General features: G+C 39.2%; 1 protein-coding gene and 1 pseudogene across 3 annotated transcripts in view; both read left to right on the top strand.

Annotated features, from left to right (window-relative positions):
* SLC44A1 (solute carrier family 44 member 1) overlaps positions 1-22,323 on the top strand; it is a 218,605-nt gene that overhangs the window by 57,539 nt on the left and 138,743 nt on the right. For all 3 annotated transcript variants that reach the window (XM_067743748.1, XM_067743747.1, XM_067743746.1), the window contains exon 3: positions 4,609-4,751. In XM_067743748.1, the coding sequence (XP_067599849.1) occupies positions 4,609-4,751 (143 nt within the window). The remainder of the gene's footprint in view (positions 1-4,608; positions 4,752-22,323) is intronic.
* LOC137228260 (Y-box-binding protein 1 pseudogene) lies at positions 1,146-2,470 on the top strand (annotated as a pseudogene).

The raw sequence follows: 22,323 nt of genomic DNA, 5'->3' as shown, positions 1-22,323 counted from the left end.
TAAATTATTGAGTGCGTTCTGTAAAATTTCTCTCAGCCTATTTTAATTTCATGTACCACATTTTTTCTCATTTGAAACTGTATTGCTTCCTGCATTTGGATTTCACATTTTTTTAAAAAAGGAGATTGTCTTTTTAATTATATTTGGCCTAGTTCTCCATTGTCACTACTTGTACCATATGGGAAGTCTCTGGAATAACAGTCTTGGTTTCTTTCTATCTTATTAGCTTCCTATTCTCCTTCCTTCTCTGCTGCAGCTTTTTACCCTCTCCACCCTAACGCTTTGGGAAGCTACTAAGAAGTTTAAATGGCCTCTGTGAAAATATGTCAGTGTCCCATTTTACCAATATATATGTAACATTTATAATTTATACTCTGCCTACATCCCAGAGGGATATGAGGTGGCTTATGATTTTTTAAAAAAACAACACAAACACACACACATGCACAAAAACCACATGTCCCACAGTATTGTTAAAAATAGTCATAAAGGGAAATCAGAAACCATTTAAGGCAATCTGCAACACAAAGTACTTATAAACATAAGAAGAATATTTGTATAAAAAGTGAAAGAAGAACATAACCTTTTAATTATGCAAGGGCTTTCCTATTTTAGACTAGTAGTGAAAGAAGAGTGTAATTGTGGTCTGAATGTTTCTGTCATAACAAAATGACTGACACTAGTTCTCACTTTCCCTGACCCCTTAGAAAGTCTTGTCTAAAATAGAGAACTGAAGGGGTTTTTGGTTTGTCCCCAATTACTGTTGTCAACCTCTTTAGTCTGACTTTCTCACTAACAGGCACCATACATTGATCACCTGCCATGTACCAGACCAGCTAGAAGTTAGAGATGCATTATCTCATTTAGTCCTCATCATTAGGCTGTGAAACAGTTGATATTACTTTGTGTCAGAGATGAGGAGGAAACATCTAAGTAGGTAACTGGATCAAAGTTATACAGGTAGTAAGTGGTAGAATGAGGGTTTGAATCCAGAACTTTCTGGATTCCCTTTCTATTACTCTGTGATCCTTCTTGTTAAAGAGCTGTATTGGAAAAGTTAGCCATGAAACCTCCAATATTTACCTCCACCTCCAGTTTTGTTTAGTGTAGGGCTTCCTAATTTGAAGTTCAAGGATATGCTTAAAATGGCATGCTGGGAGAGCGGACCCCAGAGAGCCCCGAGCAGTGCCACCGCTTCCGCCGACCTAGTTACCATCACAGCCTGGGAGGAGCCGCAGCTGCTGCAGGGGGCCCCAGTCACCGTCGCCGCAACCAGGAGCAGCGAGGCCGAGACCCGGCAGCCGCCCGCCGCCCTCAGCGCTGCCAACACCACGCCCTGCACGACGGGCAGCGGCGGCGCAGGGCGCCGCGGCACAGGCGGCCTCATATCAGCAGCGCCTGCCGGCGGAGACAACAAGGTCATCGCAACGAAGGTTTTGGAAACGGTAAAATGGTTCATTGTAAGAAACGGGTAGGGCTTCATCAACGGGAATGACACCAAGGAAGATGTATTTGCACACCAGACTGCCGTAAAGAACCCCAGGAAGTACCTTCGCAGCATAGGAGATGGAGAGACTGTGGAGTTTGATGTCGTTGAAGGAGAAAAGGACGCGGAGGCAGCAAATGTTACAGGCCCTGGTGGAGTTCCAGCGCAAGGCAGTCAATGTGCAGCAGACCATAACCATTATAGACGCTCTCCACGTCGCAGGGGTCCTCCCCGCAATTACCAGCAGAATTACCAAATCAGTGAGAGCGGGGAAAAGGATGGGGGATCGGAGAGCGCTCCTGAAGGCCAGGCCCAATAGCGGCGGCCCTACCGCAGGCGAAGGTGCCCATCTTACTGCGTGCGGAGACCCTATGGGCGTCGACCACAGTATTCCAACCCTCCTGTGCAGGGAGAGGTGATGTAGGGTGCTGACAACCAGGGCGCAGGAGAACAAGGTAGACCAGTGAGACAGAATATGTATCGGGGTTATAGACCACGATTCCGCAGGGGCCCTCCTCGCTAGAGACAGCCCGGAGAGGACGGCAATGAAGAAGATAAGGAAAATCAAGGAGATGAGACCCAAGGTCAGCAGCCACCTCAACGTTGGTACCGCCGCAACTTCAATTACAGACGCAGACGCCCAGAAAACCGTAAACCACAAGGTGGCGAAGAGACAAAAGCAGCCGATGATCCACCAGCTGAGAATTCGTCCGCTTGTCTGCTCCCGAGGCTGAGCAGGGCGGGGCTGAGTAAATGCCAGTTTACCATCTCTACCATCATCCGGTTTAGTCATCCAACAAGAAGAAATGAATACGAAATTCCAGCAATAAGCAATGAACAAAAGATTGGAGCTGAAGACCTTAAGTGCTTGCTTTTTGCCTGCTGACCAGATAACTAGAGCTATCTGCATTATCTATGCAGCATGAGGTTTTTATTATTTTTACCTAAAGACGTATCTTTTTGGTAATGACAAATGTGTTTTTTTTTTTTTTTAAAAAAGCCTGATTTTTCTCAATACACCTTTAAAGGTTTTTAAATTGTTTCATATCTGGTCAAGTTGAGATTTTTAAGAACCTCATTTTTAATTTGTAATAAAAGTTTACAGGTTGATTTTTTCAAAAAAGTCAACAAACTGCAAGCACCTGTTAATAAAGGTCTTAAATTTTTAAAAAACGGCATGCTGATTTGCACATGCATATGTATGTTGGGGAGTATACATATTTTTCTCATGTCTTAATATTGGCTTGAAGTTCTGAGGTGGGACTAATTGCCCTGCAGTCTCCTTGGAGGAGTCAGGAGAGAGGGAGAGGGAAACCAGGGTGAGGGTGAATGAGTGAATACTGACCAGCCTATGCCTAACTCCAGTGCTAGCAGTTAGCTGTGCTTTGAGGCAGAAGGGTACTAACATGTACTGAGACAGACACTTTACATTATTATCTTAGGTATTTGTCACAGCAGCCTTAGTGGTAAGTGGTTTTAGCCCCAACTTAGAGATGGGTAAAGTGAGGCATGGAGAATTAAGCAAGTTTGTCCAAGGTCACCTGAGTAGAAAATGGACTCATCAGTATTCCACTGATCAGTGCAGGTTTATCTGACTCCAAAGCCCTTGGTCTTTCCCTTACAACATGTTCTCATTTCTAGCGACTGTAATAGCCAACATTTATTGAGCCTTTACTATGTGCCAAACAGGATTCTTAACCCCTTACTGGATTGTTTCATTTAATCCTTACAGCAGCCTTAAGAGCAACACTCATTATCTTCATTTTACAGGTGAGTAGATTGAGGCACAGGGAAGTAAAATAACTTGGCAAAAGGATCAGAGGGTGAGAGGGTAGCGAATCAGGCATAGTCTCTGCTCCAAGTCCACTTTCTTACAAAGCGTAGTTTCAAGACGTTTTCACTAGGTAGACCTACACTCTCTACGCTTCCCCCTTCATTTTCCTTACCTGCACGATAAACATAGAGGAGCTATTTAGAAAAAAGAGTTTGTTTGCCTTTTTAGGAAAGTAGGTTTAAGGGGGAAATCCTTTGAGGCATTGCATATGAGTACAGTATTTACCAGTGTAGACCTGAGCTCTAGCAGGGCTGCTTAGGTAAGTACTATTCATGATACTTGGCTGTGATGAGTGAAACAGTGATAATCTCTATCTTCATTCGTCAGTTTAATAAAGATAACAAAAAACTCAGCCTTTTTAATGACCGTGTTGCAAGAATATTTCTTAACCCCCGTCCTTTCTCCCAATTCAGTCAGTTTATTAGTAGTGACTCACCTTATTTCCTGTTCTTAATGACCAGTAGCCTACAGTTGAGTGTAGGGTTTTATTGCTTTGCTTTGCTTTGGTCAGTGCATCCTCAATTTAGCAAGCATGATGCAGTTCTGAAGGAAGTACCGTTTGCCTTTGGCACTGTGGCGAAGCATATTCCCATGAAATGAAGTGACCTTTGCGGCACACGGACCCAGTGCCTCACTCTCCTCGAGTCTCCAATATTCAGAGCGTGGCGGTGCTTCATGGTGTAATTCTTTGGCTCGTATACAACTTTACTGCAGGAAGGGAACAGAAGTGTTGTGTGTACTGAAGTGATAGTGATTCAAAACCCACATACCTATTGTTCTTTGAATTTTTGTCTTTCATCTGTTGCTGTTGTTCATTTAACAGAACTCTTTTACAACCAAATAAAACTAAAGAATGAAGAAAGCTGGGTCTGAATCTATGCTCTGATCTTTACTAGCTTCTATGGCCTTGGGCAACTTATTTGCTCTCTGGGCCTCAGTTTCCCCATCATCAGGATTAGAGAAAGTGTATGAGAAGCATCTGGTACAGATCCAGGCATTGAGCAGATGTTCAATACAGAGAAGCTGCTATTATTATTGTAAAATGCAAAGACAACCTTATGATGTAAAAGCTTGAGATTTGTTATTGTAGCAAATAGTGTTGCCCTGTGGACTGCTTTGTATATCGCTTATGTGAAATCCAAGGAAAACAGTGAAATAGTGTTTGCAAAAGGAAAGATAGCTCTTTGTTCCCTTCAAGGGACAAAAGCAGCTCATTATTTTATCAAGTAGTGACTGTTGCTATTGAAATGGTTTATTTGTATGTTTTTTTCTGTTTTTTTCCCCCTAGGGATTTATTTGTGGCTTTTCAGTAGCAACAGGTGCAGCAGCAAGACTAGTGTCAGGATACGACAGCTATGGAAATATCTGTGGGCAGAAAAATGCAAAGTTGGAAGCAATACCAAACAGTGGCATGGACCACACCCACCGGAAGTGAGTAGACTGGCTGAATGGTGAACACTGGAAACTTTGAAGGGGAGGGGGCCTCCTGCTTTTCTTACTGTTATAAAGATAATATCTTACGGAATATTATTTTTATATGCTTCCTGATGATGTTTTTTTATTTTCTTTTTAACTGTCCACTTGAATCATTTCTAGTTTTGGTCTATAAATACATTTTCCAGGAAACAAAATTTGGTGCCATGTTAAAATGGGCTACCTTGAGGTTTTAATGAGTAAATGCATGATTTGAGGGGGTTACTCTTGTACTCTGTTTTCCAACTCACCTTTAGGCTGTACACTAAGTTTTAACACAGAAAATAATATAATATTTTTCTTCCTGAGAGTGTACTTGATGGAAGGCAGAGGGATAATGGATTTTGACACATTAAAGTTATAATAAAGCATTTTGTGCTGCATCATTTATAAGTACACATTGATTTCCAATTTTATAAGAGATATATTTTCTTTGTCAGACTTTGAAATTTCTTTTGGGTTCTCAAGGTTCAGCGTTTGGATTTCATGAAATTCCTGACTTAATCGCCTCTTTTCTTCAAAAGAGCTATTTTTTCATTTTTAATGTCTATGGGGTAAATATATTTCATCAAACATTTTATGTATGATAGTATGTTTGTTCAAACTGTGTATTTATGCCCCATCAAACTTTATTAGACAGCTCTAATAAATAAATACAGGTCTTCAGAATTAACCGAATTAATTTTAAGGTAACAGGTTAACCAATTCCATTAATGAACTTTATAGGAAAAGGCTAAAGCAGATAAAAACATTTTTTAGACTGTAGTTCTATTATATTTGGGGGGATATAATAACTATATTTACTGTTAGATAAATGTGTTGGTTAAATCTGAGCCCCTAATTAAGTAGAAGATTCATTTGATAAATGCAAAGACTTGAAAAAAATCCAAATAGTTCATCATATCTTAGAGATATTCCTCCATTTAATGAAGGAATAATGCAGTTCAAATAAATAATTCTAAATAATGATCATGAATACTTGCATAGTATGCCATAGTCAAAAAGTATATAATACCAACCTGTGGGGTAGGTGTAGCAGAGGCTTAGAGAGATTGAATGACTTCCCCAAAAGTCTGGTGGGCAGTGGATGTCCAAGACAGACCATGGGCTTTTCTCTTGATAGGTACCTGCATCCCTTAACAGAAGAAGTGAAAATTGGACTCTCAGAGCATAATTTGGAGAATTGTTTCATTTGTCCTTCTTTTTGATTGCTTCATGAAATTAACACAAATTTTAGGCTTTGTGTTATTTGTTGTAGCAAATCTACCCAAACTTCTTATTTTGAAATAATTTTAGACTCATAGAGAAGTTGCAAAAATAGTACAGAGTTCTGCATATATATATATTTTTGAAGGTAGTGTCAAATATTTGTAACTCTTTAATGCTGTTGACATGTACCAAACATAAAATATTACCGTTTAGATAACTGAGGAGACAGGAGGAAAAGGGCTCTACTTCCTCAGGTCTACTGCTGAGATGAGGTCGTGATCTTTCTTATGGCTCCCTTTTTAACTTGCTGGTAACTCCAAGCATATTCTTACCATAAAGTTTGTGTAGCTGTCACTTCATCCTTAAGCTTATTAGGTTCATTTGATCAGTTTTTAATTTCAAATCCTCAGATTATTCTATGTACATTTTGGCCTCTTGAAAAGAAAGCCTGCTTATTTTTCTGAAAAAGTGGTTCCCTTTCCTTGCATGCTTAGCACAGTTGAGACACATTCATGGATAGCTTGTAGGGTAGTGTCCCAAGTATAGCTATGCCTTAACTCATGTATATATGTTTAAAATTTATTTTTTTAATTTTCAAATTTTTTTTTTTTTTGCGGTACGCGGGCCTCTCACTGTTGTGGTCTCTCCCGTTGCGGAGTAACAGGCTCTGGACGCGCAGGCCCAGCGGCCGTGGCTCACAGGCCCAGCCGCTCCGCGGCATGTGGGATCTTCCCGGACCGGGGCACGAACCCGTGTCCCCTGCATCGGCAGGCGGACTCTCAACCACTGCGCCACCAGGGAAGCCCTAAAATTTATTTTTGATCTCTACTTCTTCTTCTCTGCGTATGAACATTTTTAGCACTGAGCCATCTAAGTATTTCTATCTATAAATAGTAATTTTTTAAATAAATGAATGGTACTGTTTTGAACATATCTTTCTCAGGTAAGTCTATCCTATTTGGATTTGAGAGGAGGTAGAAAATCTTTGTGTTTGTTACCTATACTCCATCCTTTTTTTTTTTTTTTTCCTGCCAAATGCATTGGTTTCCTCCTTTTTCACACATCTTTGGCTTTATTATGAATACCATGCCCTTCCATTCCTATAGAAATTTTTATATCTGTTTTGTCTGCTGTTACCTCAACTTGACCTTGATCATTTTCTCCCATCCCTTATCCTCAGCCCCTAGTTCCTGGTACTTATTAGAACCTCCATACATAGTTGTTGAATAAGTTAATAAATGAATCCTCTAAAATCTTGAATACAGCTCTTTTTTGCCTTCATGAATATTGTTTCCTCTATCAGAAAAAGAAATCCTCTTATTCTTCATGTGGCTAAATTCTATTCATCCTTCAGCTCTCAGTATAAATGTTACTTTCCAGAAAGGTCTTTTTTAAGCTCATAATTTGTCTCATTTTATCCTGTAAAATGTGTAATTATACATTTATTTTGTGATTCTTTGTTAAATGTTGGTCTCTTCTAAGTTCTATGAAAGCAGAGGTGAGGTCTGTTTTGTTCACTGCTGTATCCTCAGTACCTGGAATGTAGTAGGCACTCAATTAAACGTTTGTTGAATGAGTAAATAAATTTATTTATTTTTTGGGTTTCCCTAGTGGCGCAGTGGTTGAGGGTCCGCCTGCCGATGCAGGGGACACGGGTTCGTGCCCCGGTCCGGGAAGATCCCACATGCCGCGGAGCGGCTGGGCCCGTGAGCCATGGCCGCTGAGCCTGCGCGTCTGGAGCCTGTGCTCCGCAACGGGAGAGGCCACAACAGTGAGAGGCCCACGTACCGCAAAAAAAAAATTATTTATTTTTTTGAATATGTTCTCAAAGTGAATTACTGAGTCTAAGGATCTGAATATTTAAAGATTATTAATGCATATCACTAAGTGCCTTTCCATACAGTCTGTTTCATTTACATTCCCACCAACAAAGTGTCTGAGATTGTTTTATCTTTGCTAGTATTATTAGTTTTTGTACTAATCTGATCAATCACAAAGTGGTGTTTTATAGTTTTAATTTGCATTCCTTTGATTATTCATGAATGTGAACCCCCTGCCCAGCGCTGCCGCCCCCGCCCCCCCACCAATGTTTGTTGGCCTCTCATGAAGACTGTTGTGCCAGCATATCTATTCTTGGTCTTCTTATCTCTAATCTTCTCCATCCTTTATACTGTGATAGGATTAAGTTCTTTGAAGCACTTTTTACTGTCATTTCCCTGCTCTAGAGCCTTTCCTTTGTGATTATCTACAGTATTGAAAATGAGCCCACTTAGCCCTACCGTGACCTAGACCCAATGTACCTCTTCAGTCTTAGCCACGTTTCTCAGTGTAATGATACTATTGTCCATGGTATTCAGTTTATTCTACCTCTGTGCTGTCCCTCTACCTCTCTGCCAATCTGAATTCTTGAAAAAATGTGGGTCTCATACCCTCTCTATGGACTATTTCAAAACTAACTTTATCCCAGAACTTTATACTTGGATTTCTATTTCCTTTAAGTTGTTCTCTAATTATGCTGTGCTTCTTATCTGCTTGTATTAATGATCAGTTGTTAGGTAACAATATTTCCATAAACTTAGTGGCATTTATTATGTCACAGTTCCTGTGGGTCAGGAATCTGGATTTGCCTTAGCTGGACTCCTGCTTCAGAGTCCAGCTGCAGTCAAGGTGTTGGTCAGAGCCGGCGTTCTACTGGGGAAGTTCCCCTGCCAAGCTCAGGTGGTTGTTGGCAGCACATACCCCTTGAGGATTGTTAGACTGAGAGACTTAGCTCTTTACTGGCTGTCAGCCAGAGGCCACCTTCGTTGCATGCTACGTGGGCCTCTCCACATGGCAGCTTACTTCAAAGCCAATGGGGAGGGAGTCAATACAGAGAGTCTGCTAGCAAGATGGAAGTTACAGTCTTATGTAATGTAACTATGCAAGTAAGATCCCCTCACCTTTGCCATATTCTACTGGTTAGAAACAAGTCACAGGTCCCACCCAAACTTAAGGGGAGGGGTCTGAATTATAGGAGGTAGGGATAATTAGGGCATCTTAGAGTCTCAGTGCCACACTGCCCAGCTCTGTCTCCCTGGAGCACCATGTTTTGTATGACTCATAAATTTCAAAAACCAAGAATTGTTTCATAAGGGCTTATTGAATTGCAATAAAATAGGAAGGGGGTAAGTCAAGAGAGTCATGGGAAGGGAAATGTCTTTGACCTGTTCTAACCAGAAAATTTAAGATACCAAGACGACTGTAAGAATTCTATAGTAGTAAAGAAAAGTCTGTTTATTTTTTTAATCATTCTAATTATAATGTGTTCTTTTTCTCCAAATAATATTTACTGTAGTAATAAAGATGTATAGGAACATGGCAGACAATATTTTATGAGATACTGGAAGGCCTCAACTTCAAATGGATTATATTCCCAAAGTTGATTTTTAAGTCAGTTGCTTGAGATGTATAAAACTTTTCTGCCTAGAAACAATGCTATAAATAAAGTTCTGACGCTGGGTCAACGTAGAAAAGCTCATGTATCTTAGAACCATAAAGTGCCAGAGATGAAAGGGATCCTTAAGATTATCTAATAGGTAACCTCCTTAAAGCATTGCATCAAATATTTGTGAGTGCCAGCTAAGGCCCGGAGAAGAAAATGACTTGTATTTATAGCTGAGCTATGGTATTAATGTTACTATAGAGCATGGGTGTGGCTTATAGCCATTTTTTTTGGTATTTGGTAGTGGGGATTGGGATGGTAATAATATATTTTGAACTCTGATTGGCAATTCCAAAAACATATCTCTTCTGCCACATTCTAGGTTGCCTATCATTTTCAAAACCATAAAGCTAGTCTTAGGGCTTCCCTGGTGGCACAGTGGTTAAGAATCTGCCTGCCAATGCAGGGGACATGGGTTTGAGCCCTGGTCCGGGAAGATCCCACATGCCGGGGAGCAACTAAGCCCGTGCGCCACAATTACTGAGCCTGTGCTCTAGAGCCCGCGAGCCACAACTACTGAACCCGTGTGCCACAACTACTGAAGCCCAAGTGCCTAGAGCCCATACTCCACAGCAAGAGAAGATACTGCAATGAGAAGGCTGCACACCTCAACGAAGAGTAGGCCCCGCTCACTGCAACTAGAGAAAGCCAGCATGCAGCAATGAAGACCCAACACAACCAAAAATAAATAAATTTTTAAAAAAACAAAAAAGTAAAATAAAGTTAGTCTTAGAGTGTATGTGTCAATTTTTAGACAGAGAATCATTATTATAGAAATTGTTCCCAGAAAGGAAGCCCCATCTATTTTTATCTTATTTAAAATTTATATTTATTTATTTATTTTTACAGTAGGTCCTTATTGGTTATCTTTTAAATATAGCAGTGTGTACATGTCAATCCCAAACTCCTAATCTATCCCTCCCTCCTTCCTTCCCCCCTGGTAACCATAAGTTCATTCTCTACGTCTGTGAATCTGTTTCTGTTTTGTAAATAAGTTCATTTGTATAAGTTTTTTTTTTTAGATTCCGCATATAAGTGATATCATATGACATTTGTCTTTCTCTGTCTGACTTACTTCACTTAGTATGATAATCTCCAAGTCCATCCATGTTGCTGCAAATGGCATTATTTCATTCTTTTTATGGCTGAGTAGTATTCCATTGTATATATATACCACATCTTCTTTATCCATTCATCTATTGATGGACATTTAGGTTGCTTCCATGTCTCGGCTATTGTAAACAGCAATGAACATTGGGGCGCATGTATCCTTTCGAACCATGTTTTTCTCTAGATATATGCCCAGGAGTGGGATTGCTGGATCATATGACAACTCTATTTTTAGTTTTTTTTTGGTTTTTTTTTTGCCGTACGCGGGCCTCTCACTGTTGTGGCCTCTCCCATTGCAGAGCACAGTCTCCGGACATGCAGGCTCAGCGGCCATGGCTCACGGGCCCAGCCGCTCCGCGGCATGTGGGATCTTCCCAGACCAGGGCACGAACTTGTGTCCCCTGCATCGGCAGGCGGACTCCCAACCACTGCGCCACCAGGGAAGCCCGTATTTTTAGTTTTTTAAGGAACCTCCATACTGTTCTCCATAGTGACTGTACCAATTTACATTCCCACCAACACTGTAGAAGGTTATCTTTTCTCCACACCCTCTCCAGCATTTATTGTTTGTAGATTTTTTGATGATGGCCATCCTGGCTGGTGTGAGGTGATATCATGATAGTTTTGATTTGCAAATCATCAAATCATCCATCAAATCTCTGCTTTATCCTTATCAATTTGGATAAAGCAGAAATGCTTCTAGTCCTAAGATACCTGAATTAGTGTATATGAGAACTATATGGGGGCAAAGCATCTAGCTCTGTTGACCCCAGTAAGACGATTGGAGGAGGGGAGGTACTGTGTTTCCTCCATGGATAGTCCCCTTTTCTGGTTGCTTGGGATGGGAGAGGCTAAGGCAAGGTGGCAGTGGCTCTTAGTATACATAGGCTATCATAAAGCCGGGTGAGGGTATGTAGGGAACTGCTTTTAATCATTTTGATATAGGCATTATATTATTAATAGAACTCTGTTCTCCATTCTGCAAACAATCCTAACATACAGCTTAGTGTCCACTTTCTCTGTTGCTCTAAGAAGTTTTCTCAGCTTATCTCACTTATCAATATTGATCTTTCTGCAGAGGTTCTGAAGGTACCTCTAATACACAAATGTTTTGTGTGTACTTTTTTTTTTGCACAAATCTAATGTTCTTCTTTATCTTTTTGGCTTTTCTCTAAGGAAGCCATTAAAGTCCCAATCACTGATAAAAGCTCTGTGGCCCTAAAATGCCTCTCAGATTTCAGATGAATCAGTGTCAACAAGATGTACAGGAAGCAGAGGTCTGAGGAGGTTGATGGCATGTATGTGTGAGTAAAATCCATAGGGGGCATTTTATTTGAGACCTTTTTCAGTTACCTTCATAATATTTAGCAGGGTATCTAGTGTGAGTTTTACTTCTTTTCTTTAACTGTCTCATTCCCCAGAAATCCACAGCTTAGAATGTTTGTGCTGGAAGGGCCCTTGAGATCACTGAGCCCCTTCATTTTTTTTTTATTATTATTTTTTTTTGCGGTATGCGGGCCTCTCACTGTTGTGGCTTCTCCCATTGCAGAGCACAGGCTCCGGACGCACAGGCTCAGCGGCCATGGACCACGGGCCCAGCCGCTCCGCGGCATGTGGGATCTTCCTGGACCGGGGCACGAACCCGCGTCCCCTGCATTGGCAGGCAGACTCCCAACCACTGCGCCACCAGGGAAGCCCCGAGCCCCTTCATTTTATAGGTGAAGAAACGGGGGTCTAGGAAACATCAGTGACTTGACAAAGACAGTAATACCAGGACTAGCTCTCCACTCTCCATGCTTAGTATAGTGCTCTTTGCATTATATGCTATACTGTCTCTGGTAAGCTACACAGTGATTCTACTTTCTCACCCTTTCCGCTTTTGGGGCCTCTCCCTTCCAACATTTAAAGATGAAAGAAACTTAGTAGAACATGCAAAGAAGAAAGGGCAGGTTATATAAATCAATAAAGTTATAACTAAAGAAACTTCGTAAGGAACCAAAGCACCTATACAATCTCTGAAGGCTTTGAATAATTTGGAGGCAATCTTGTGTGTTTCTTTCTCTGTAAGATAAAGAATATGAATTTTAATGATGAAATGCATTTTTCTCATTTCACATTTGTATATTTTTACCATTTGTATGTGTTAAATATTCATTGAAAAACATGTAGCTTAAAACTGGCAATGTTACTTTCTTAGTAAGATCATTGATTGTTTAATAGGCAATAGTCTTATTTTAAAGAAACTGTCTATTTTTATAATCTCTACATGGATACAGAATAGGACTTCAGGGACTTCCCTGGTGGTCCAGTGGTTAAGACTCCACACTTGCAGTGCAGGGGTCCCGGTTCGATCACTGGTCAGGGAGCTAGATCCCGCATGCTGCAACTAAGACCTGGCATAGCCAAATAAATAAATAAATAAAATATTAAAAAAAAACAAAAAAAGAATGGGACTTCAGTGGCCACTGAATCTCAGAATTCTGTAGGTTTAGTGTCTGGTTCAGTCTATCCCATGATTGCTAATTACCTTATTAACTTTTTCCCCCTGGTTTCTTTTTTTTTAAATTGAAGTATAATTGATATATAATACTATATAAAGCTTATTAACTTTTATGATGTCTTATTTATTATTTAGGGGGTTGGTAGTGATATTATACCCATATGAAGAATGTGTTCACATTTTAAACTACTCATGACCAGACTGCCAAGCTTTCTGGGCCTATACTATGCCGTATAACCATATATTTTAGGAAGAACTTAAAAAAAAAATTAGTTATCATATAAAACATAGACCTGTTTTGAAGACTTTTTAAAGAGTTATCAACTCTTGTTGACTATGCATACCTGTCTCTGTTTGAAAAAAAGAAAGACTAGAAAAGTAAAGATACAATTTGCTAGAATATTCACTCTGAGGATCCTTTTATCAGCTGTGTACAGTTCTTTCTGTTTACGTCGCTAGGGCTTATTTCTCTTCCTCCCAATGACTTAAATCAAATTACTGCCTACTGAATGACTATCCTTCACCATGCTTTAAAATTCTGTTTATTATTTTAGTCGTCAGGAAACATTTATTGAAAATCTACTGTGTGCTAAAAACCTCTATTAAGAATAACAAAATAGGAAACAACCTAAATGGCTGAAAAGAGAGGTTTGCTTTAATTCATTCATTCATTCATGAATTATATTTCTTGGCCATCTTCTTTGGGTTAGGCGTTGGAGATTATACTCCTGAGAAAAATAGGCACACTCTTATCTCATGGAAATTACCATCTAGTAGAGCAAACAGAACTTAATAATATCATCATATAATCACAAATGTTATTACAGCTGTCAAAAGTGTTATGAAGGGCGAGATATAAGGGCACCAGAGTGGTTATAACAGGAGGACCTGGCGCAGTCTGAATACTATGGAACGGTAAAAATGATGGTATAGAATTATGTCCATTGACGTGGAATATCCACATAACATTATTAAGGGGAAAATAAAGTTATAAATCAGTATATATAGTGTGATTTTTATTTATATATATGAAAAATACATGTACATAATATAGAATGACATGAAAATATTAAGTGTGATTAACTGTTGAATTATGGGTCATTTAAATTTTCTTTTATGCTTCTTTTTTTCCTAAGTTTTCTACCATCAGTGTATATTATTTGGGCAATGAAAAAAAAATTAGAGTTAAAAAAAAAGGAATTCACAGTCCCTGTCCTTGAAGAGCTTGCGTTCTAGTGAGGAAGACAAAATACACAGATAAACTATGACAGTGCAGTGTGGGGCATCCTATAAAAGTGTTGTATATTGAAAGCTAGGTGACTCCAGTTTCCTGGGTTCCTAACTGCAGGCTGGTGGGGACAGGAAAACAAGGCAATTTGGTGGTAGCACTGAGAGCACTATTGTGTTCAGTTCTACTGCTTCTGTAACAAATTGCCACAAACTAAGTGCCTTAAAACAACAAAGTTTTGTAAATCAGAATTCTGTGCACAGCACAGCTCAGCTGGTTCCCTGCCCCAGGTTTCACAAGGCTGACATCAGAGGGTTGGCAGGGCTGTGTTCCTTACTAGAGGCTCTGGGGAATGAACCTTCTTCCAAGTTCATTCAGGCTGTTGGCAGAGTTCAGTTCCATGTGCCTGTAGGATGAACTTCCATTTCCTTGCTGGCTATCAGCCAGGGGTCATTCTCAGCTTCTAGAGGTAACCTATGTATTCTGTAGCCTATATATTCTGTGGCTTATGGTCCCTTTCCTTCAACAACAGTGGGTCAAATCCTTCTCAGGCTTCAATGTTTTTGACTTCCCCTTCTTTAGGGTTGCCTCTTAGTTCTAGATTGTCCATGTGGGTTAGAGAATCTCTCAGCCAATGACTCGGGGCTCAGGAACAGAGTCATTCAAAGTAGGATTTTTTTAGAGCCCCAGTTAGGTGAGTTGGGGGTTCAGAGCAGAACTTGCATTCTAGCAGGGGAAAAAATCAAATAAAGTAGATCTGTGGAAGGAGGGCACACATAGTGATGATGGTGCAGGAGGGAGCTGATGATGGATGGTCATGTGGGTTCTTGGCCCAAGAGGCAGCTCCAAGAGCCCACCTATAGTGAGGATGAGATTCCGATTAGAATGCTAAGCTTGGTTCTTGTTGGCTGAAGAACATCGTCTACAGGTTGGAGTTCTGCAGGCCAACCTAAAGCCTGATGAAAACTGGTGCACACAGTAAGGAGCTCCCAGCTCTGTCTTGTGGAGCTGTAGAAACTTAGGAGAACAGAGGTAGCACATTTATCCGTTGTGCTGGGTTTTATGGAGTGTCCCGGGTATTCTTCAGAGCAGCCCAGTAGATATCTGCTCATTCCCACACTTAGGGATAAGTTTGAACAAATGGAGATACTTTGAGCCTTTGTTGAGTTTGCCTTTGCTTTGAGGGAAAGCACTCTCCTCTGTGCCCTCCTGTCAAATACTCTCTGACTGCAACATTAACCTACCACCTGTCCTAGTTTGGCTTGACACAAAAAAGAGCAGCCTAGATAGATACTTCACTTGAACTTGCATTTGTGGACTCATTTGCCCCCAAATTTACAAGCATTTGGAAACAGTAACATTTATGGTGTTCTATGGAAACTTACTGTATTATTTATGCAATTTTTTCCTAATTTTTCATTTTTTTCTTGTGAAAGTTGTAAAAATGATAGTTAAACTTTCAGAAAGCAGATTTATGATGGCATCTTTGGAAAATAGTTTTTGTCATTTCATGATTACACCCTCTTTATCCTGAGTTTTTAAAACACTTTTTACAAAGTAACGTCTGTATTGCTAGTGAAATTCTTCCTTTAGGAAAATACTTACTCTGGATAATACTGCTAGCAATTTGAAAGAAGAGATCCAACTGCATGCCATAGGAAATTCAGGACTTGAAAGTCAAAATGTTGAGCAGATTCTAAATAAGGAAGTAAAAAGCCACTCAACAGAATTAGATGATAGGCATACACCTAGACAAGGGAGGGATGATTGGTTTCTCTGTGTTACCTGCCTAGGTTATATACTTGACATGTCTAAGTTAAACAGCTGATTGCACATCCTCAACCTAGAGTCTTTCTACTTGGGTTGGTTCCAGGTTAACTAGACAGCTGTAAAAGTTCTTTGTTATTTTGTCATTGTACATAAGCTTATGGATATGACCTTTGTCATATACTTTAGGTTATTATGAACCACTTCAACTATGAATTTTATAGTCATCAATTTGCAACCTACTTATTATGTTTATCTGGATGTGAGAGTTGAGGGCAACTGAGAAGTTAGAGGGTATACAGTCCACACATGACCACACTCACTTCTGACACCAAATGCAAGTTCAGGGGTCCACAAGACCACCTTTAGTTTCGATAATTTTCCAGAAGCCCTGACAGAACTTACTGAAGTCTGTTACACTCACAGTTACAGTTTATTACAAGGAAAAGCAAACAGTTGTAAGGAGATGCTAACAAGAGAAGCTGTACTGTTGTTCTCTCTCCCTGGAGTCAGGGCATGTGACTTGCTTGGCACTGATGTGTGATAATATGCATGGAGTATTGCCACCTGGGAAGCTCAGCCAGGCTTCAGCATTCAGAATTGTTATAGGGCTCCATTATGCAAGCATGATTCATTACCCATGTGGCTGACTCAGTCTCAGCCCCTTCTGGTCAGGCTGATACAACTCCTGGTCTACATGACATTGCTGATCTTTCTAAGAGTGGTCAACTTCCACCCTAAATCCTATCCGGTGAGGCCCACCTCCAGCCTTCACATTGTTGACTACCTGCCTTAACCTAAATCCCCAGGCAAATAAAGACACTCCTACAAAGCTTAGAGATTAACTCCCCAAAGCCCAGGGCAAAGTCCAGACCTCTTTCTGAGTAGGTTAAATTTGTTACTACCCACTGGGACTCTTTAGATTAAGTTGCATTTTGTAAAATGCATTTTCAAGATGAAATTTAAAATATCTTATAGTCTTATTGAGGTATAACTTACGTATAATAATTTATCCATTTTAAGTGTACAGTTTTGGTAACTATACAGTCATGTGTATAATCCATGTCATAATCCACACTTCTTTTACCCCCAGAAAATTACCTCATGCTCATTTGCAGTCAATCCATGCCCCATCCTTGTCCGCAAATAACCACCGATCTGCTTTCTGTCAGTATAGTTTTGCCTTTTCTAGAATTTCATATATATACATGGAATCATACAGTGTGTAGTATTTTCTCACTTTTTTTCACATAGCATAATAATGTGAGATTCATCCATGTTGTTAAATATATCAGTAGTTTGTTCCTTTTAAATTCCTGAGTAGTATTTCATTGTGTGGATATATAACGTTTTGTTTATCTCTTCACCAGTTTTTGGATGGATGTGTGTGTGTGTGTGTGTGTGTGTGTGTGTGTTTTCCACGCTTAACAATTTTTCTATTGTGAATAACACTGCTTTGAAAATGTGTGTATATGATGTTGTATGAAGGTCTGTTTCATTACTCTTGGGTAGATACGTAAGATTGAGATTGCCAAGTCATATGGTGAGGCTATGTTTAACTTTATAAGATATTACCAAACTGTTTTACATTCCCACTAGGAAAGGAGGAGAGTTACAGCTGCTCCGTCTCCTCACTAACATTTCATATTATCAGGCTTTTTAATCTTAACTATTCTAGTACATGTGTAGTGGTATCTTACTGTGGTTTTAATTTTCATATGTCTAGTGACTTATGATGTTGAGCATCTTAAGTGCTAGTTGACCATCCATATATCTTCTTTTGCAAAGTATTTAAGTCATTTACACATTTTAAAATAAATTGGTTTGTTTGTTTTAATAAATTATGAGTTCTTTATGTATACTAGATAAAAGACCTTTGTCAGGCATGTTCTGTAAATATTTCTCTAATATGAGATTTTCCTTTTCAATTTCTTGATGGTATCTTTTGACAAATGAAAGTTTTTAATTTTGATTAAGTCTAATTTATCCATGAGATAAATTTTAAAAACATCACACAAAAATGTGTCTTTTTAATGGTTCATGCCTTTTGTTTTCTAAGAAATCATTGCTGTACCCCAAAGTCACAAAGATTTTTTTGTTTTCTTCCGGAAGTTTTTTTATTTAGCACTTATGTTTAATGTTTGTGTACAGTGCGGAGAGGTCAAGGTTTGTTTGTTTTTCCCATATAAAAATCTAGCTATTTCCACAGCATTTATTGAAAATGTTATCTTCCCCATTGAATTACCTTGGCACTTCTGTCAGAAAACAATTTTATTTTAAGTCTGAGGGCATGAGGGAAGTTTATGGAGTTTATAGTAGTGGCAGGTACCAATATTATGGAGAAATAGTCTATTTAAAATTAAACATAATAAGGATGTCACCTTTTTTATAGTATTATTTTAAGTAAATAGTTGCAACAAATCATATAAATGAGATAAGTGAAATGTGTGTAAATCAATAGAGAGAAAAATAATGCTATTTGTCAATGACAAGGGACTGTATCCTGAATGTTTAGGAGATTCAACAAAAACATGTCTTGCAATGAGATGCTTAAATCATGGGTTATAAAAATATGCCTAACTGAATTCAGTCATTTATTTGACAAAATGTAATGAAAAAGATAATACTTGTTTTATTATCTAACAAGATATAGGGCCAAATACAGAGAATTATAATACTTCAGTAGGAAAAAAGAAAACAAATAGTAAGAGAAATATAGTCTACTCCTGGCTGAGTGGTCTTAATATGATAAAGACGACAATACTAACAAAGTTAATTTATAGATTTAATATAATACCAGTTAAGATACCAATAGGATGTTGAACTGAATTTGAGTGATAGTATAAATCACACAGTAAAGGAGCAGGCAAGAACTTCAGGGGGCAAATGTTTTTAAAAATTGTTCTTGTTCATAAAATTATTTGAGAGGGTTAGAATTAGGTACATATATTTTAAGATAATCAAATGAAGATAAAGATCAGGAACCATGCCATGGAAGTAGAGAAAAGATTAGACCAGAAATCTAGCTTAGGTGTGGTTACTGAAGTTGATCATCAAATTAACTGTGAACTTTCTATCTTTGAAGGCAGAAAAGGGAACCAGAAGTTGCAATTCAAAGGCCTTTAGGCAGACACTGTTCGTCACTTAGGTGGCCTGGGAATAAGACCACAGGGAATGTTGGACACTTTGAACTTTATATGTGTGTGCCCATATGAAGGAGGGGAGGTGGTGGCTGATTGGTTCTAGCTGATTCTTGGCATGTGGGTACATGGTCCCAGTGATACTAATTTTTCAAGAGAAGCCAGAAATTTATAGGCACGCTTATGACCTAATCACCTCCCAAAGGCCCCTATACCTCCTAATACCATCACCTTTGGGGGTTAGAATTCAACATGTGAATTTTGGGGAGACACATTCAGACCATAGCACCTATCATCTACTGATTTTTATTTTATTTATTTTACTTAATTTATTTATTTATTTTTGGCTGCATTGGGTTTTTGTTGCTGAGCGTGGGCTTTCTCTAGTTGCAGCAAGCGGGGGCTACTCTTCGTTGCGGTGTGCGGGCTTCTCCTTGCAGTGGCTTCTCTTGTCATGGAGCACAGGCTCTAGGCGCGCGGGCTTCAGTACGTGTGGCACATGGGCTCAGTAGTTGGGGCTCACGGGCTATAGAGTGCAGGCTCAGTAGTTGTGGCACACGGGCTTAGTTGCTCTGCAGCACATGGGATCTTCCCGGACCAGGGCTTGAACCCATGTCCCCTGCATTGGCAGGTGGATTCTTAACCACTGCACTGCCAGGGAAGCCCTAGTGATCTTTAAATACTGGCAATTAGTGTACTGGCCAGACAAAATGTGTAGGGGGGAGGGGTTACTCATTGTCTAAGTAAGAGTTATGTGTGTATAGTTGTCATTATCTAATTAAGGATTGTGTAGCTTAGAGAGGAACAAAGGGAGTTTTGCCATTCAAGACCAAAATCTATTCCAAAGTATATTAACAAGACTACCTGAATGTGTGTTAATAATACTGATGGAAACAAAATAGAAATATCAGAAATAAACTCATAGTAGTTCAATATATGAGAAAAGCGATCAGTGTTTAATAAAAAAACATTGTTGAATGATAATATGAAGAAAACTGCATTTAGCTCTATCTTAATCTCATACCATGTGGAATAAATCCCAGATGAGTTAAATTTTTTTTTTTTTTTTTTTTTTTTTTTGCGGTATGCGGGCCTTTCACTGCTGTGGCCTCTCCCGTTGCGGAGCACAGGCTCCGGACGCACAGGCTCAGCGGCCATGGCTCACGGGCCTAGCCGCTCCACGGCATGTGGGATTTTCCCGGCCCGGGGCACAAACCCATGTCCCCTGCATCAGCAGGTGGACTCTCAACCACTGCGCCACCAGGGAAGCCCCAAGATGAGTTAAATATTTTTAAACAAACATTATGTACTTACCTTTGTTATGGAGAGATCATTTATACATTATTGAAGCAATAAAGAAATAAAATAGGACCAAGATAGGCATGTTTGATTATCAAAAACTTCGATTCTCTGATATAAAGAAAAAAGCAATGCAGTGAGAATAGTATTTGTTGTTTTTCTCTGATAGGTAAGATTTTCTCTGAAATTGGGATGTATCTATAAGTAGGCAGGTAACCAGTTATGGTTTACACTGTAACCAAGGATGGTTTGCACTAGAGAGAAAAACATGAATATGTTTGGCTTAAAGATCTTCATTTGTAAAGTGAAGATAATAGTAGTACCTACTTCCTAGGGTGTTTTGGAGGAATGAGTATGATAAATGATGTCTACTCTTTAGCACATTGCCTGGAACCATAAATGTTAACTGCTATTTATTATAATCATCTTCATTATTACCATCTTCTAAAACAAGTTTCAAAGTTACTTATCAAAGCTTTTAACCCAGTTGGGGAAAACAGCTATTTTAACCAACCTTACATTTGCGTAGTTTACAAAGCGCTTTCACATCTTCTGTCTCATTGATTCTCACCCTAGACATGGAACTGTTTTAATTTCTTCCCAGTGGGGGTTTTCAGGATTCACTGTTCTGTAGTCCAGCTTCATCTTCATCATCACCCTTAAATCAATTCAACCTGATTCAAGAATTCCCCATTCTGACCACAGCCTTCTCTCTCCTTCTGGCTTGGGTGTTCTTCTTTGCCCACTGGAGTCATTCTTTCACTTCTAGTCCTTTGACTCCTGTACTTTCTAAACACTCTTCCTTCACTACTTTTATCCTTATTTTTTCTTCTAATATAATTTTTTTATAATGTGTGATAGTATCTAGTACCTTTCTCTGCCTTACTCTGTCTTTCTCAAAGATTAAAAAGAGATCTGTGATGGGCAAAGGATTTGAATGGATATGTCTCCAAAGAGGAGAGATCAATGACCAATAAGCACATGAAAAGATGCTCAACATCATTTGTCATCAAGGAGATGCAAATCAAAACTACAGTGAGTTACCACTTCACATCCACTAGAATAGTTATAATAAAAAAGACATACAGTTAATTGTTGGCAAGAATGTGGAAAAATTGGATCCCTTTTACATTGCTGGTGGGAACAAAAAAGGTACAGCTACTCTGGGAAATAGTCTGGCAGTTCCTCAAAATATTAAACATGGAGTTACCATATGACCTAGCAATTCCACTCCTTGGTATCTACCCAAAAGAAATAAAAACATATGTCCACACAAAAACTTGTATACAGATGTCCGCAGCAGCATTATTCATAATAGCCAAAAGGGGAAAACAACACAAATGTGCACCAGCTGATGAATGGATAAATAAAATGTGGTATATCCATACAAAGGAATGTTATTTAGCCATCAAAAGGCATGAAGTACAGATATATGCTACAACATGGACAAACCTCAAAAACACTGTGCTAAGTCAAAGAAGCCAGTCACAAAAGACCACATATTACATGATTACATTCATATGAAATGTTCAGAATAGGCAAATCTATGGAATGAAAATAGATTAGTGGTTGCCTAGGGCTGGGGGTTAGGGAGTGTGGGGGGATTGGAAGTGACTGCTAATAGATATAAGGTTTCTTTTGGGGGTGACAATGTTCTAAAATTAGATTGTGGTGATGGATGAACAACTTGGTAAAATGCACTTAAAAACATTGAATTGAATTATACAGTTTACAGGTGAATTTTATGGTCAGCAAATTATATCTCAGTAAAGCTTAAAACTAAAAAGAAAAATAAA

Source organism: Pseudorca crassidens, chromosome 7 (assembly GCF_039906515.1).
Source record: "Pseudorca crassidens isolate mPseCra1 chromosome 7, mPseCra1.hap1, whole genome shotgun sequence".
Classification (NCBI taxonomy): domain Eukaryota; kingdom Metazoa; phylum Chordata; class Mammalia; order Artiodactyla; family Delphinidae; genus Pseudorca; species Pseudorca crassidens.
The sequence above is the reverse complement of the archived record's forward strand: the minus strand, read 5'-3'. Positions and strand labels throughout refer to the sequence as shown.